Below are 15,610 nucleotides of genomic sequence, written 5' to 3' on the forward strand. Positions count from 1 at the left end.
ATTGGAATTATTTTTTTCTTACAGTTAGAAACATAGCAAGATTGCATAAGTCATTCTCTGTCTATATTATTAGAATTTTTGAACGAGAACTGTACATTCTTTCTGTAACACACTCTACGCTTTATTTTTTTGTTTGTTATTTTTAGATGTTTTCAACATGTTTTAAGTTTCATCTGTAGTTTTTTGAAAGGCACACATAGCACGAGGTTCTTTCTAGGATGTACTGTAATAGAACAACTGTTTGGTTTTGTTTCTGAAGAGTCTGTTACATAAATTCAATCTGTTGTCAAAATCTATTGCAAAATTAGAAACCTCATGAGTGTGAGTGGAAGCATTCACCTCTAAAAGAAAGTTTTGGCCTATAAAATAATATTGCCATATTAGGCATTTTTTATTTATCTTATATTGAATAGGAATCCATTTCTTAGGGTTTTTTTTAATTGCTTACATTTGAAGGCGTACCATAGGATAGGAAGGATACACAAAACTCAGAATGTTAATTTGAGCTAATGCTGTACCACTGAGTCTCTCGAATGTGAAGTTGTTGATAACAGTGTACGTATCTAATATATCCAATCCAATATAAAACAGTAACAATAACAATTTGTTTTAAACAGAACACATTAATTTTCCAAATATATTTGTTCTTCACTACCAGCATTTATTAAAGTAGCCTGCACAAAAAATAAGCTAGCAGAAATGAACAACTGAATGGAGGCTGAATTATGCTATTAGTACCATTATAGGAACTGCATTTCTAGTACTTAGTATTAGTTTACTCAGAGTAACTTATTGAGTTTGAATTTCACAGTGGAATAAACATAGAGAGATTATACAGCATACTATCTATTCCTGAAGACATTGGAGTTTGATAACCAACAGAGAACTACATGACTGCATAGCTTTTCCCACCTGAATTACATGTGAAAATATTGTGAATAGTAGAAATGTGATCTTAAAAATAAGATTGGCTGTTTCTCACATGCCTCTGTTACCAAGTTCACCACCTGCCAACCAATGCCCAAGCAGTCCCTGAGTAGCAACCCCCTACTCAGCCATCCCTCCCAAGTTTTATTGTTCAGCACAACACCATGTGATAAAGGAGCTGATCAGTTTGATCTAGCTGTCCTGGTTCTGTCCCTGTCCAACTCCTGGTGTGCCCCCAGCTCCTTGCTGTCAGGACAATTCAAGAGATAGATAAGTCCTTGACTTAGTGTAAACACCACTTAGGAAGAAAACAGGACACATGCATTCTGAATATTAATTAAATGAATTAATTCATTACGCTACATATGTATGTATTAAAATATGCATATACATACACACAGGGGAAACATTTTATCACCTAAATAGCAATTATGAGACAGTACTTCTTTCATAGGTCAGGTATTTCTTTCATATCTTTCATAGGTCAGGTTATTTTGACACAAAAATGCATGTGCAAATATGTATAGCAGGAAAAAAAATAAACACAAAAACCCCTTGACCTATAAAATACAGATTGTTTGAATGCTAATTAAGGTGCTTCTGCTACCCCGAAATCCTGGTTTTCAAATGTAAATTTACTGTGCAGAATTTTATTACAGTGACTAACTGAAATTGCTGTGATGAAATTCTGTTTCAATTATACAAGTTTTTTTTTTTTTCTCTTTACTCTGAGAGGAAAACAAATGTGACAGGATATAATTGGGAGATGTGGGAGGTGAAGTCTGTTAATAAATAGCTTCAGAAAAAATAACTGGTAGTAATCTAAGCATGTTTAATTCTTCATTTTTGCAGGAAGTCTTACAAATACCTAAAGTATAGCATGAAACTGTCCTATGTTTCTGCTTTCGTACACCTCCAGTTAAATTTGACAGTCTCTATAATAGGTCTGTGTGACAACAAACTAGCTTTGAGTATTCAGAAAAAAGATACATATTTTTTTTCAGCACTCTATCCTGTTTTCAGAAACGACTAGCAATGGATACATAGGAACAAGAAAATAAGTAAGACTGATTACATGTACTGAAATATTAGTGTGTTTTCACTTACTCTCCTCTGATCTATGGCTCTGAAATTTCTGGAGCCACAGATGGGTGTTTGAAGATCTGTCCTTGGAAACCTTCAAGGTCAGGCTGGATGGGCTCCGAGCACCTGGATGTAGCTGTAGGTGTCCCTGTCCATTACAGAAGAATTGGTGACCTTTAAGGGTCCCTTCCAATTCAAAAAAATATCTGATTCTGTGGTATCTTAATAGTTAGCTGTACTGAGTGGATTTTTATCCTGTTCTTACATCTGGATGCTTGTCTTTGTAAATGTTTAGCAGTATTTTTGTGTGCTTTTCATATGTCTAGAAATACTTGTATGTTCCGGTTTTTTTTATCTATTAAAATTATTAGTAATAAATTTGATATGATTACTGAACTTAAAAATGTGGGGCTGCGCATTCAGAGGAGGAAAAAAAAACCCTGTAGTGAGGTGAACAGCTATCATTTTATCTCATTTTCAGCTTTAGATTTATCATTCAGAACATGTTGAGACAAGTTAGGCAGTCATACTACAGAATTGGTAAGAAATATTAAATTACTTAATCCACTTATGGAACAGCTTTTTTGTTAGCTTGTAATTTTAAATTAAAAATATATTCTTTGACATGATTTCTGTTGAAAATGGAAAACCTCTTTAAGTTTAATATAAGCAAAAATGCATTTAGGAAGAGTTAAGTCTAATGAGGGTAAAGCACATAAGAGCCATGAACAGAGTATTCAGCCTATTCAAGGCAATTTGACTGACTAAGATTTTAGATGACTGTGCAAAACCAACTTTTTAAATAAAGTCTCCCAACTATGATTACACAATTTTTAATACTCTAAAATCTCCAAGCCTGTGTCCTCAACTTCAGAGAAACTAATTAGTATATCCACTAATTGGCTCTTGTCCCAAATATTTCTTAAAAGAGTCATGTTATAGATGTATCATTTTTTGGTTAATTGCTCTTGCTGTTGAAGCTTTTTAGTACTGTACTGTGTGAATATATAAAAAGAATTTTGAGTTACATATTCTTATTCTGAAGACCAAATGATCTTTGATGAAAATCCTGAGGAGAATTATCATGGATTGGTAGCCCAAAATAATAGAAGAATTAATTTCTGTGAATAAAATATTTGAGGTAATCATTGACTTAAATTTTGCAATTTATATTTGCAAATTATATTTTGTAATTTATTGCTTTTGCTGGTTAAAACTCACAGCAAATAGAGTTAAATGCAGTGCAGATTACTGGTCAATTAAGATTCATATGCTTGCAGTTTGCAAAGAAAGTATGATAAAATTTTCTGTTTGCAGCTTATTTCATCTTCCAGCCTTTATATTTTGTGACTTCTAGCTTTTTATGTTTCTCTATGACGATACATTCAGTAACTTGAATTTTGAGCTTAAGGATTATACTGTGCTATACAGAAGTATTCTGACATGATAGTCAATGCTTTTTCAGATATTTATAAATGAATGCACACACACACACACACACACACACACATGTATATCTTAAAACCATTTATTTCTTCCTTTTAATGTAACTTCTATGCTGTCATTCAGCAATAATTCATGTTTCATTCATCTTCTGAAGATGGAAAATGTGATTTTGTTACCAGTTGGTGCATTTAATGAATTTGAGTTTAGATCTGTGAGCTAATTCATTTGATTTGACTTTCCGTAACTTGTCTAGACATTAATAGTGATACTTTCTTTTTTGATCAGCAGCTCTTATGGGACAAGCATTTTTTTGTGAGATATACTGATAGTGTACTCTGTGGGGAAAAAAAAAACAAGTTCAACATTAGCAGTTCCATCTGTTAATAAAAATTGCCCAAAGTGCCCTCACCTGTTTAAGAACTATTTACATGATTTGTAAATCTTACTATTATTATAAAATTCCTTGGAAGTGTATAGCAATTGCAAAATCTGAAAAATGAACTGTGAGGCACAGCAGGCTTACTTGTAAAGCTACCTTTGGTGCTTGGCTCCATTGCATATGTGGCTCACAGATTTGAAAATGTTTGTTTTCAACTACATTTTATATATACTTTCCAATTTCCTCCATCTAATCTCCACTATACTGATCTGCTCAGTGCCCTATTCAACCTGGCTTTGAACACTTCAAAGGTAGTGTATCCCCAGCTTCTCTTGGCAACCTGTTCCAGTGTTTTACCAATCCCAGAGGGAAGAATTTATTCTTAATTTCTAACCTAAGTCTTTTAGTTCAAAACTGTTGTTACTCCTTGTCCTGTTGCTACACTCCGTGATAAAGAGTCATTCCTCATCTTTTCTGTACGCCTCCTTTATGTCCTGGAAGGCCTCTAGAATTCCTCCCTGGAGTTTTCTCTTCTCCATCCGGAACCACCTCAATTCTCAAAGCCTGTCTTCATAGGAATAGTGCTCCAGTACTCTGAACATCTGTCTCTTCTCTGGACTCACTCTAACAGGTCCCTATACTTATGCTGGGGGCCTCATACCTGGATTCAGTATTATAGGTGAGGACTCCAGAGTAGAGGGTGAGAAGAATCTCCACTGACCTGCTGGTCACATTTCTTTTTATGCAGCCTTAGAACCAGCTGACTTTCTAGGCTGCAAGCACACACTCTTGGTTAGCATCAAACTTTTCATCCACCAAAAACTCCAAGTTCTTCTGAACAGGGCTGTACTCCATTCTTTCTCTGGCCAGCCTGAATTCATGTTTGGGATTGGCCCGACCAAGGTGCATGACCTCGCACTTGGCCTTATTGAGCTGCACATGTTTCATAGAGGCCCACCTCTCAAGTCTATCAAGATCTCTTTGAATTGCATCTCTTCCCTCCAGTGCGTCAACTTCAGCACACAACTTGGTGCCATCAGCAGATTGCTGAGGTTGCGCTCAATTCCGTTGTCCATGTCACCACAAAGATTTTATGTAACACCAATAGATGTAACATAATACCAGGTAAGTAGCAGGAGGGAGAGAGAATATAAAACAAAGCAGAAATGTCAACAACTAAACAGGGTAGTGGAAAGAAGTCTAATATTTTCACCAGAATGATGGAGAAATAAGCATCAAATTATATTTTCATGGCTGTTTGAAGTAGAAAGCTGTAGAATTCACAGTGAAGTGTATATGAAAATGAAGAGAACCCTGATTTTTTAATTTTTTTTTTTAACTTCTTACTCTTGGCCCTTGTATCCGTAGTCTTATTCTTGAAATCTCCAATGTCAATTAAGCAAAATAGCTTTGATATATGTTTCTCCATTTCTCTTTCAACAAAGAGAAAAGGAATAAAGTCTGCATTTGTTTGTCAATTCCAATACAATACATTAAGAGACTATTTGGTGCTTTTTTGGGTAACTCACTTGTATTTATTTTGGCTAAGATAGAATTAACTTATCTCTATCCTGGTTTTCTGTTATCCATCTTAATGGCCTTTCTGCTTATGGAAGTATTTAAAATACATTTTAATTAAGAACATAGAGCATTTAAAAGGTCTTTGTCAGAACAGTCTATGTTAAAGTGACTGAAGACCTTATTATGTTATGAATTCACAGTTTTAAAAATTAAAAAAAATATATATATATATTACATTTTCTCTTCCATCTTGGATTCTTTGTCACACAACAATCACAACTCAGATTTTAGTGTGGAATAATAATCATCAATGGATAAAATTACCTATAGATATTCACCCCATTGGTAACAGTATCTATCAAGTACTGAGAACAGACCCAGATTTCTGTATCTGTCATGTACTTTCAGAACCCTGCTTCTACTTTCTATCAGATAATTTTGTCAAGATTCATTAATACTGCAAATTTATTCTGCTGTGAAATTTTTACCTTTCTTTATGTGAAGAGCACACTTACATGTTTTTTAGAAATGTGATGACCTGACATTCTACTGTACAAAGTAACAGCACCTGAAATATACATCCCATTAGAATTTGGCTTCTTCTTGGATTGGAATAGGGAAGTGATGAGAAATGGTGGCATTTTCATAGCAAGAAATCTGAATTTTCTTATAGGTGTATGGTGAATTAATTCAGTTCAATCACAGTCAGTTCGTTTAACACATCTATATCAAGTCATCTTACTGTTTAGAGTCATAATTCTTAATTGTTTGAAGAAGGGCCATTCTTTGAAGAAAGTACTGTGCATCTTGCCATCAATAATACTTCAAACAGGGATACATTTCATAGAACAAAAATCTCAATATAATTAGAAAATGGAAAAGGCTGAAATGTTTTCTGATAAATTTAAAAGAATAAATAGCATATATGTTTAAGTAGGTTTTGTGAAAAGTGAGTCAAAGAGCTTGTAACAAAAACTGTTCTGTTTTTTCAGGTATAGGTATGTTGAAGAAAACAAGTAAATGAAGGGATGAAATCCTTTTTTTGAATGATTTATTTGACCATACATGTAAAACTAAAAAGCTTCCAATTGTGAGAAAATTGGATTATTCCAGGTAGCTGACTGTCTCAGTTCCTATTTCTTAACTCTTATACTGTTTTAACAATTCTTAGTTATTCTTTTTCTTACCTAGTCTTAGTCTCTTCCCTTAGTCATCTCATACCATTTGTTTCAAGATTTTCACTAGTTTTCAGTTGACTTGAGCATACTTCTAGAGCATACTTCATGCGCAATTGTCTGTAGCCAGGGACATCTGTGGCTTTTCCAGACTTTATGTGTACCAGCTGTATCTGTGGGAGTGGTTGAGTGGTTAAATATAAGCATTTTCTTTTACCATTTCCAGACAATATTTTCAGCATTTTCTTTCATCTGTAATACATTTAGATTCACGCTGCCTGCCTTTGACTTGTTCAGTTGCAGTGGACTTACAAGTCTACTACATGTGAAAACTGCCAGTTGCAAGGAGAGGGAGATTCATCCAGATGGAACCATCTTCAGTGTAAATGGATTCACTAAAGAAATCTGCTGCTATAATGTAGGGTGCCTCAAATGAGCGAGCAAAAACTGCAGTTTTTCAGATTTTTGATAAGTGAATCTTGAGTGAATTTTCATATGAATGGCAAAAAGAGCCCCTTCCTGATCAAAGATATTTCCACTTGCAAAGAAATTACTAGAATCCTGAATAAACTGAAAATACCAGCCTCATTTATAATGGGGAAGTAGTTAATGGTGTAGTAACAAGTGACCTGGACAATATATCAGTTTTATGACCAAAAATGACCGAACCATCCTATGATATTATCATAGTCTTTATTATTGTGAAGAACATTTCAGTCTGAACAGTTATAATTTTACAATTTTAAAGACATGAAATATGATTTTGTAATGAGAAACCTTGCACAACTGATGGGATAAGCAGTGATATCTGTCTTTCCTGGTAGGAACTGTGATTAGATGGTCAAATTGCATGCTATTTTCTGAGGCTGTAATTCTGCAAAGGCGGTTTTTCCAAAGGAGAAAACTACACTGAATATAAAATTGCATTTGTTAAAAAGAAATGTTTCTTTAACATTTGATGCCTCTGAATTTTAAAAGTGTTGATCTAGATTCATATCATACAGTGAGACAAAGGCAGATTTGAAACGAAGAAAGATGTAATGTAAATAAGAGTGCTACAATAGATCCTAAGTATTTACTGTAAAACTGCTTCCAGAAACTAAGTAATTTCTCAAACTCATAAGGAGTCTTAGTTAATAATACAAAAATTCTTGGAAAATTTACTAGCACGTGCGAATCTTCTCCTTCCTTTGGGAATATAATATAGTGGTAGGTGAGCAACCCTCACTCTCCTCGCTTTCTCACCCTGAAGCAGCTGGAAGCTCATCATTTAATCACTGTGAATTAATTCAGACAGCTGCCAAGCAAGCCTTATTTTTCCAGTTTCAGAAGATCGAGTGCTTTTTATTTTCTCTTTTTAGATTTTAATTTGAAGCAAAATGTTCCTGAGGGTCTTACACTCTTGACAGCCCCTAGTCTCCCCAGAAGAAAATGGTGAAGTATATAAAAACTCACATTCCCATATTTTTATACACATAGGATACGTCTGTGTTCATTGGCCAAAAAAAAAAAAAAAAAAAAAAAAAGGGTCCTAGAGGACTACCTTTGTGTCCAAAGTTGTTGTTGTTGGTTTTTTTTTGTTTTTTGTTTTTTGTTTTTTTTTTGCCTTCTAGGTCAACCCCTGTTTTCCATACAAAAAAAAGACTAGTTAATTTTCCAAAACACTTCCGATGTGGCTGCCTTGCTGATTCCCAGCTGGATGTAAGGCAGCTTTCATCAAATATCTGAATTGTTTGGTTTAATTTCCCCTTAGCATTTGTGTCTTCATGCATGTGTTGTTACTCAATGGATTATATAAACAAACGGGATGTTTTGATTTGACTGCACCCAATCAGCTTTCTTTTGTGCAATAATTAAATTCCTTACTAATAATAGTTTTTATTCAAGAAGGAGACTGCATGCATGCACATATGAGCAGGTTTTTTTCTGAAGTATAGTTTTCCTAGTAATACACCACAACAGTCTAATTTCAGCTTGTCTGAACTGTTTTTTATTCTCTTAAGAATTATGGTTGGAAACCATTCATGGTAGCTATCTCCGTTAGCAAGTCCATGGTTTTGGTCTCAATGTGGTATATGCAATAACATCAAATTCTATTTTTCTCAGTATTGTATTAATTCTGAAAAGATTTTATATGAATTCAGAAATAAAGATACTGGCAGGTATGGTTTGTTTTTAAACTAATTTGTCTACCATTATTATGTATAAAATTCAGGACTTTAGTTGTTGCTAGTGGATTATTTCAATGTTCATTATTCTTGGGTTATACAGAATATCATACTGAGATACCTAACTTCTTTTTGTTAACTTTTTTTTTTTTTTTTTTAACACAATGCATGTTGTAGTACCTGTCTGCTTCCAAATGTGAATATTTAATATGGTGTTTAATGTTCCATTTACAGCTGAGCTAACAGGAATCTTTGTTATAAATGGGAATGTTGGGAATGTTACAGGAAAAATAGTCATCTGCTAGTCTGTGTTTGCATAGCACAATTGGAGTTTCCACTGTTCTGCATTCCATATGCAGGATGAGCAAGAATGCTCAGTTATTTCATATAGCTAAAAAGCACTGATAGAAGTAGTGAAGATACAGCTCAACATCAGATTGTTGCTTCAGATCTGAAAAGAAATAGACTGCGTGCTCTAGAATAACAAGTGGCTAATAATATTTCTGCGTCTGATGGTTATTCTCTAGCTATTGCTCCTTCTTATCACCATAAGCATGGAGGAAAAGAAGAAAAGAATGTACAATGTTATAGTGACACAGACACATTCAGGAACTTGTGTCATCCACAGATATGTTGTTTTTTTTTTGGTTTTTTTTTGTTTGTTTGTTTGGTTTTTATTGTTTACACATCAACAAGCATCCATTTCTCTGCTACGTTCCCTAAGGACTGATTCCAGTTCTCTGCAGTCAGTGATGCTGTAAAATTTCAGGGAACATGGAAAATTTATTGTTGCCTCCCAACACCAAATAAAGGGCTTACTGATGCCATTGTGCACAGTCCTTTGCTTATACTTCCTTTAGCTCTTTTCTGATTCTCTTATGTCAGGAAACTGCAATTTTTTTGAATGAGAGAATACAATAGATTGGAGTAGATGCCAAGAAGCTACTTTGATATCCATTTATATTACTGTTTGCTTTTCTCTTTTACATTTCTCAAAATTTTATTAAAGTTGTGCAGAAGATAATCTTCACCATTTTGTAGTTTTTTGCTAGTTTGGGATTTTTTAATGCAATTTCATACAGTATTTACAATAACATGAGAGAAAAGTCTTATCAAAATTACTAGGGAAAATTACACCAAGTATTTGTTCTGCAGAGGAGCAGTTAGCAAGTGTTTGCTTTAAGAGATATCATACATGAGAGAACATTCTGTGTTGTATCTAGAGGATGAGAGATTTTCAGATGGAGAATTTTCAGTCAGATGACAGATGGAACAATGGTCAGTTTACCTCTTTCTGTAGTAAATTAGGTAATTAAAAGATAACTTACTGCATAAATGTAATATGGTTGGGTTATTTCTTAATGAAATTTATATAACACTTAAAAATCTAGACTTGCATACAGTTCAGATGTTGATTTGTCAGCAGGAATATGTGCTGATACTGTCTGTGCATCACTATTAATTTTATTAAAACCAGATTATTGAGGTCATCAGATTTCCAAGCCTGCTTTTATGATGTACCCTTATTTACTAAGCAGCTTTTTTCACATGTGAACAGTGAAGAAGTTAAGTTAGCCTAGCGCACATTCCTTTTTAGTGATCACATTACATCCATTTTAGTTCTAGGATTAAACTTTGACTTTCTGTCCTAAGCTACAGTGAAAGGCTTCAAAGGTCTACCAAATGTTCTCTTTGCTCAAGTATATTTATGCTAATAAATCATTAAATTTCTTGATATATTTTTTGATGGAGGCCTAAATATAATTTTATGTGTTTGCTTTTGTACTGACTAGCTTGCAAATTAATTAAACTTTGTCAGATTTTTTTATAAATTTATGAGGTGACATTTTCTATATCAAGCCATGTTTGTAGCTTCTGTTTTGTCTTCTAAGATCAGAGTAGTTATTAAATACTTGTTATTGATGTATTGGTTTCACTGCAGTGTCAGCATGCAACTTGCAGCTTTCTGATGATATAGTTTTACTAGCTGCTGTAGAAAATAAATTTCTTTCAGTTCCAAAAGAGTATAACAGAACTCTACAGCTACAATTTAAATATTGCAGTTTTTCTGAATGTTTGCTAGATAATTTGAATTTGTGTGTAAAATATCTCATTTAATCTGAATTTAGTTATTTTCCTCAATTTATCTTGGCTAATTAGAAAGTATACTAATATGTAATCCCTTGCATTAGCTGTCAAATTGTTATATAAAAAGCTGTTTTATTATACAAGAAAATGGCATTTTATGTATTCCTTTCTAGAACTGTCTGAGTAGGTTCTCTTTGCATTACTGTTTTTGATCAGTTTTTAGAAACTGTTGAAAAAAGAACATATACCACCACAGTGATGAGGTCCGAAATGGATCTTGACAGCTACCAAACTGCTTTAGAAGAAGTACTCACGTGGCTTCTCTCTGCTGAAGATGCATTACAAGCACAAGGGGATATATCCAGTGATGTAGAAGTTGTTAAAGAACAGTTTCATACCCATGAGGTATGTATTTATAATCATCTTCTGTTGGTCATTTATCTACTTGGGTCTTGTAAGAAAATAAAAAAGATGTATATTAAACAAATATATGTATTTGTTTATTTTAAATTTTTATTTGTAGAATTTAAAGGCAGTACTGAATGCAAAATGTTAAAGTGCTTATTTCTCTTTTGTGTTACAAGATTTGAGGAGAGTTTGGGAAAAAAAAAATTGAAAAATCAGGTTTGGAATATGGTGGAATTGAAGATATTTCTCTAAAGTTTGCTCTTCCCTTCCAGTGAATTAAACTTAAAACAGAATCTTCTTTCTATTGTCAGGGTTTCATGATGGAATTAACAGCTCACCAAGGCCGTGTTGGTAACGTTTTGCAAGTTGGAAGTCAACTTTTAACAATTGGAAGGCTTTCAGATGATGAAGAAAACGAAATTCAAGAACAAATGAATCTACTCAATTCTCGATGGGAAAGTCTCAGGGTTGCAAGTATGGAAAAACAAAGCAAGTAAGTGATATGCCAGGTAAACTAATATGCATCAAATTTAGGTGGAACAATCCTGAACTTGAGTAACAGCTGTGCATTTTTCAGTGTAAAAAAGATTCAACCTTACTGCTTTTATTTTAACCTGAAATTTGACGTGTAGTGACACTGAAGCTTAAATACATTTTAAGTATTGCTTTTAATGTTAAAAATAGTGTTTAAAAAATTCTAATTAAAATTAGAAATGTTAACATTTCTGTGTCTTGTTTTGAAATTTTGTTTTCCATAGTAGTATTTATTATAAGAAAGTTCATAAAGTAAAATCTTGTCATTGTGCTGCTGTAATCTGTTTTGCTCTGTATGGTGTGTTTAACAGAAGAAATTTATTGAAAGGTGACTTTATTTTTGAGAATTGAATTCCTTCAGCTTGAAGAAAATTCTGTTATGTACCTGTCTTTCACATACCTTTTTCTCAGATTTTTTTTTTTTTTTTTTCACATGGAGTCTTTTAATTCCTGTCTAATGCAATAATTCAGCTTCAAACTCAGCTGACTGGATTCTGTTTTGCTTTGTTTAATTTTGCACCCTTACTGATCCTTCTGTAAAAAGGAAGCAATGGTGAAGTTTACAGCTATCATACTGAGTCAAATCCACAGGATACTTTAAAATTAATGGGATGTCACTGTCAGTTTCTTTATAGTTAAGAAGTTAATTACTAAGTATAGCCATTCTATACAATAAATACAAATAAGTGCAGCAACAAACCACCCAAATTTGAGATCTCTTGAATATCTTTGTTAATCAGGAAAAGAACAAGCTTTAGAGGAGGTACATGATATACTGAGCATCTTTTCATCTCATTTTTGCTGCTGTAGGTAGGAAATATTGGGCTGTATCCACCTACTGCAAACCAGTGTGTTGCACCTACACCAAGCAGTGGGTTCTGTGAACCACTGCACTGATTTGATTGTTCACGTCTTATATTATGCAGTCTGTTTAGCTCTTCCATGACTTCAGGTTGTTTCCAGTTGAGAGAGATTACTGAGATGAAAATAGTTGTATCCATTTTGTAACTTATCTTTTTTTTTTTTTTTTCATATCTTTTTGGACCTGTGTAAACTTAATACCATCCAAAGCATCCTTTGGCAGTGAATTCCATAGGATTCTTCCTACTATTTTTTCTGAGGGACGGTGTCTTTTTGTTGGTTTTAACCTGGTCTCTGCTAACTTATTCATGGTCAACATCAGTTAGATTTTCTTACTCTTGCTATAAATACATGTATTTTATTATTTATCTTGCTCTTTTGCTCTTCTTTGAGCAAATAAGTTCTACCTTATCTTTCTGGCATAAAAGCAACCAGAATTGCATACAATATTAAAAGGCAAGCTATAATTTTGAACAATCACATAACATTGTTATGTTTGTTTGGGTAATTTTCCTGCAATAAATGCATAGTAATTCCTTCCCTCTCCCCCTTTCCCCATTCTTTTTTTTTTTTTTTTTTTTTTTTTTTTTTTTAACAGAGTATTGAGATTTTGTTTTTGTGTTTTCTCTCCATTATGACCTTGCATAAATCAGTGATGAATGAAATCAGCAGAAGATGAGAACTTCACAGAGAATGTTGTGTTACTGGTGTTACTGTTTAATTTTAATTTCTTATTTAAAAAATAAACATAAAAATTGGATAAACTTAATGAAATTTTGGTTAAGGTAGAAGAAAATTTCTTAGAAGCAATGAATTTAAAGATGGCTAATATTGACTATTGAGTCACAACAGATTCGGGCACCAGCTGATGGTTTATGAACTGAAACAGCTTTCATATCGCATGTAATGTATTTGTATGTTATTAGACTCAATTTAAACTTTCAGGATCTTCTACCTTGTTGTAAAGAATAATCTTTTGAGCACACTGCTGTAATCCCATCTTTAACAATAGACTGACTTGTCAATCCAAACAGAGATGGTTTGTGAAGATAAGAACCACAGGACTGTCTGCCCTCTGCAGTGGGGAGTGAAATTAAAAATAGACTATGCTACAGCACAAGGGAAACAAATGCAGACAATCAGCAAAAATTAAAAAGATTCAGTAATAACAGATATTATAAAAGTGAAAGGGACTTAATATTTGAAAAGTCATTTGGGAGATCAGACTATCAGAGGAATTTTGGAGCACAGCAGTGCATTTATTTAAACGCGGTACAAGTTGAATTTACCCTGTGTTCAGTATGTACTGAATATACTTGACTGTTGCAGCAAGTAATGCATTAACATGGTGAAGTAAAACAACCTGATTTTTCATGTCTTCCTCCTACCTTTCCCCAGAATTCTTTGCTGTAAAATATCTCAGAGTGATAAATGAAACTAGGGAGAGGAAAGCTTACTGCCATTTACCACCTTATAGAGATTTCCACAATTTTTAAAACAGGTTCAATTCAATGAAAAAGTATTTTGTGTTTGAATATCATGGAGGACGGTGAACTGGATCTAAGTTTAAAATTCCATAGTATGTGGAAGATGGGAAATAGAAATAATTACTTGTAATTCCTTTGCTCCTTTTGCTCAGCCCCAGCTTACATATTATTTCATAAGTGTTTTTGATGAGTTGCGGATTCTGTTTAGGCAAGACAAGATTAAAGGATTTCTGAAGGTGTCAAGTATGAAATGTGAACTATTTTTTATGGATTTCTGGTCAGATCATTTTGGAGTTATCAAAATACCTTTTAGTTTTTTGAGAATATCTCCACTGGATAAATGAAGATTCAGTGATCTGTGTAATATCCTTAATTTGAAGAAACCTTTGAAGTACATGTCTTTTTTAAGTTTATGAATCCAAATGATGTTTTGAAATTTTGAATAGCTGTAATAGAAATGCAGCTAGAGAATAAAACTTCAGAGAAAACATGAAATATATCCAGTTCCATGGTTCTTTAAATGGATTATATTAATGGTTATTAAGGGTTATTAAGTTTGTTATTAATTTGTTTTGTTTTTAATTCCTGGACTCTGGAATTAATTTCAATTTAATTATTGCCTAATTCAGTACTATTTCAACAAATCTTCATTTACCTGCCTGAAAATATTTATTCTGGCTTGACATCTAGCCTCATGAAAATCAGTTTAACAATCAAAATGCCCAAGGATGTTCTTTGTGTCTTCTGGACAGAACAGATTTTGAGATTGAAAAGTCTTGCAAAGCTGTCGTCTAGTTTGCAGTCTGTAATATTAACAAAGATAATCAAGAGCATAAAGGTTAGACAGGTTTTGTTTCATGTATAAATTGAGATGTTATTTTTTTGTTTTACAGTTTACATAAAATCCTAATGGATCTCCAGAATCAGCAACTAGCCCAGTTAGCTGACTGGCTAACGAAAACAGAGGAAAGGACAAAGAAGATAGATTCAGAGCCCTTAGGACCAGATCTAGAGGACTTAAAGCGTCAAGTAGAAGAACATAAGGTATGATATGGAATTTGGGTACTGCATGCATATATAGTTTCCAAAAGCTTTAAAAAGTGAATTTTTAACATTTTGAATGGCTATTCCTCCCATAAGAACACAGCAGTGTAATAAGGAATCTTGGTTTAATATAAATTGTTTTGTACAATTAACAGGCTTTTATGGAGCTACTGTATCACAATTCTGACTTTTATCCTAACACAAAAAGTTTCTTTTTTCCATATAAACAATGCACGAGAATACACTAGGCAACTGTAACTTCTCTTTGTTATACATTATAATACAAATCTTATCAGATTTTATAATGCATGTGTTTTTTTTTCTTTTTTCGTGTTGCATTTTTACTCGTGCATGCTGTAAAAACATTGATTCTGTAGCCATAACTGGGTTGCAGCATCTTGTTAGGACTCCTGGGACTGTGAATATGTGACCATGAAGCACTATAAAATAACTTTAAAAAATCTCTTTTAATAATTAGTTAATTAATTA

The 15,610-nt window shown here is 33.3% G+C and overlaps 1 protein-coding gene across 16 annotated transcripts in view; it reads left to right on the top strand.

Annotated features, from left to right (window-relative positions):
* Positions 1-15,610, top strand: part of DMD (dystrophin) — a 1,043,969-nt gene that overhangs the window by 324,791 nt on the left and 703,568 nt on the right. For all 16 annotated transcript variants that reach the window (XM_048931232.1, XM_048931479.1, XM_048931663.1 and 13 more), the window contains 3 exons: positions 11,004-11,192; positions 11,507-11,688; positions 14,971-15,121. In XM_048931232.1, coding sequence (XP_048787189.1) covers positions 11,004-11,192; positions 11,507-11,688; positions 14,971-15,121 — 522 coding nt within the window. The remainder of the gene's footprint in view (positions 1-11,003; positions 11,193-11,506; positions 11,689-14,970; positions 15,122-15,610) is intronic.

The sequence above is a fragment of the Lagopus muta genome, chromosome 1 (assembly GCF_023343835.1).
Source record: "Lagopus muta isolate bLagMut1 chromosome 1, bLagMut1 primary, whole genome shotgun sequence".
Taxonomy (NCBI): Eukaryota; Metazoa; Chordata; class Aves; order Galliformes; family Phasianidae; genus Lagopus; species Lagopus muta.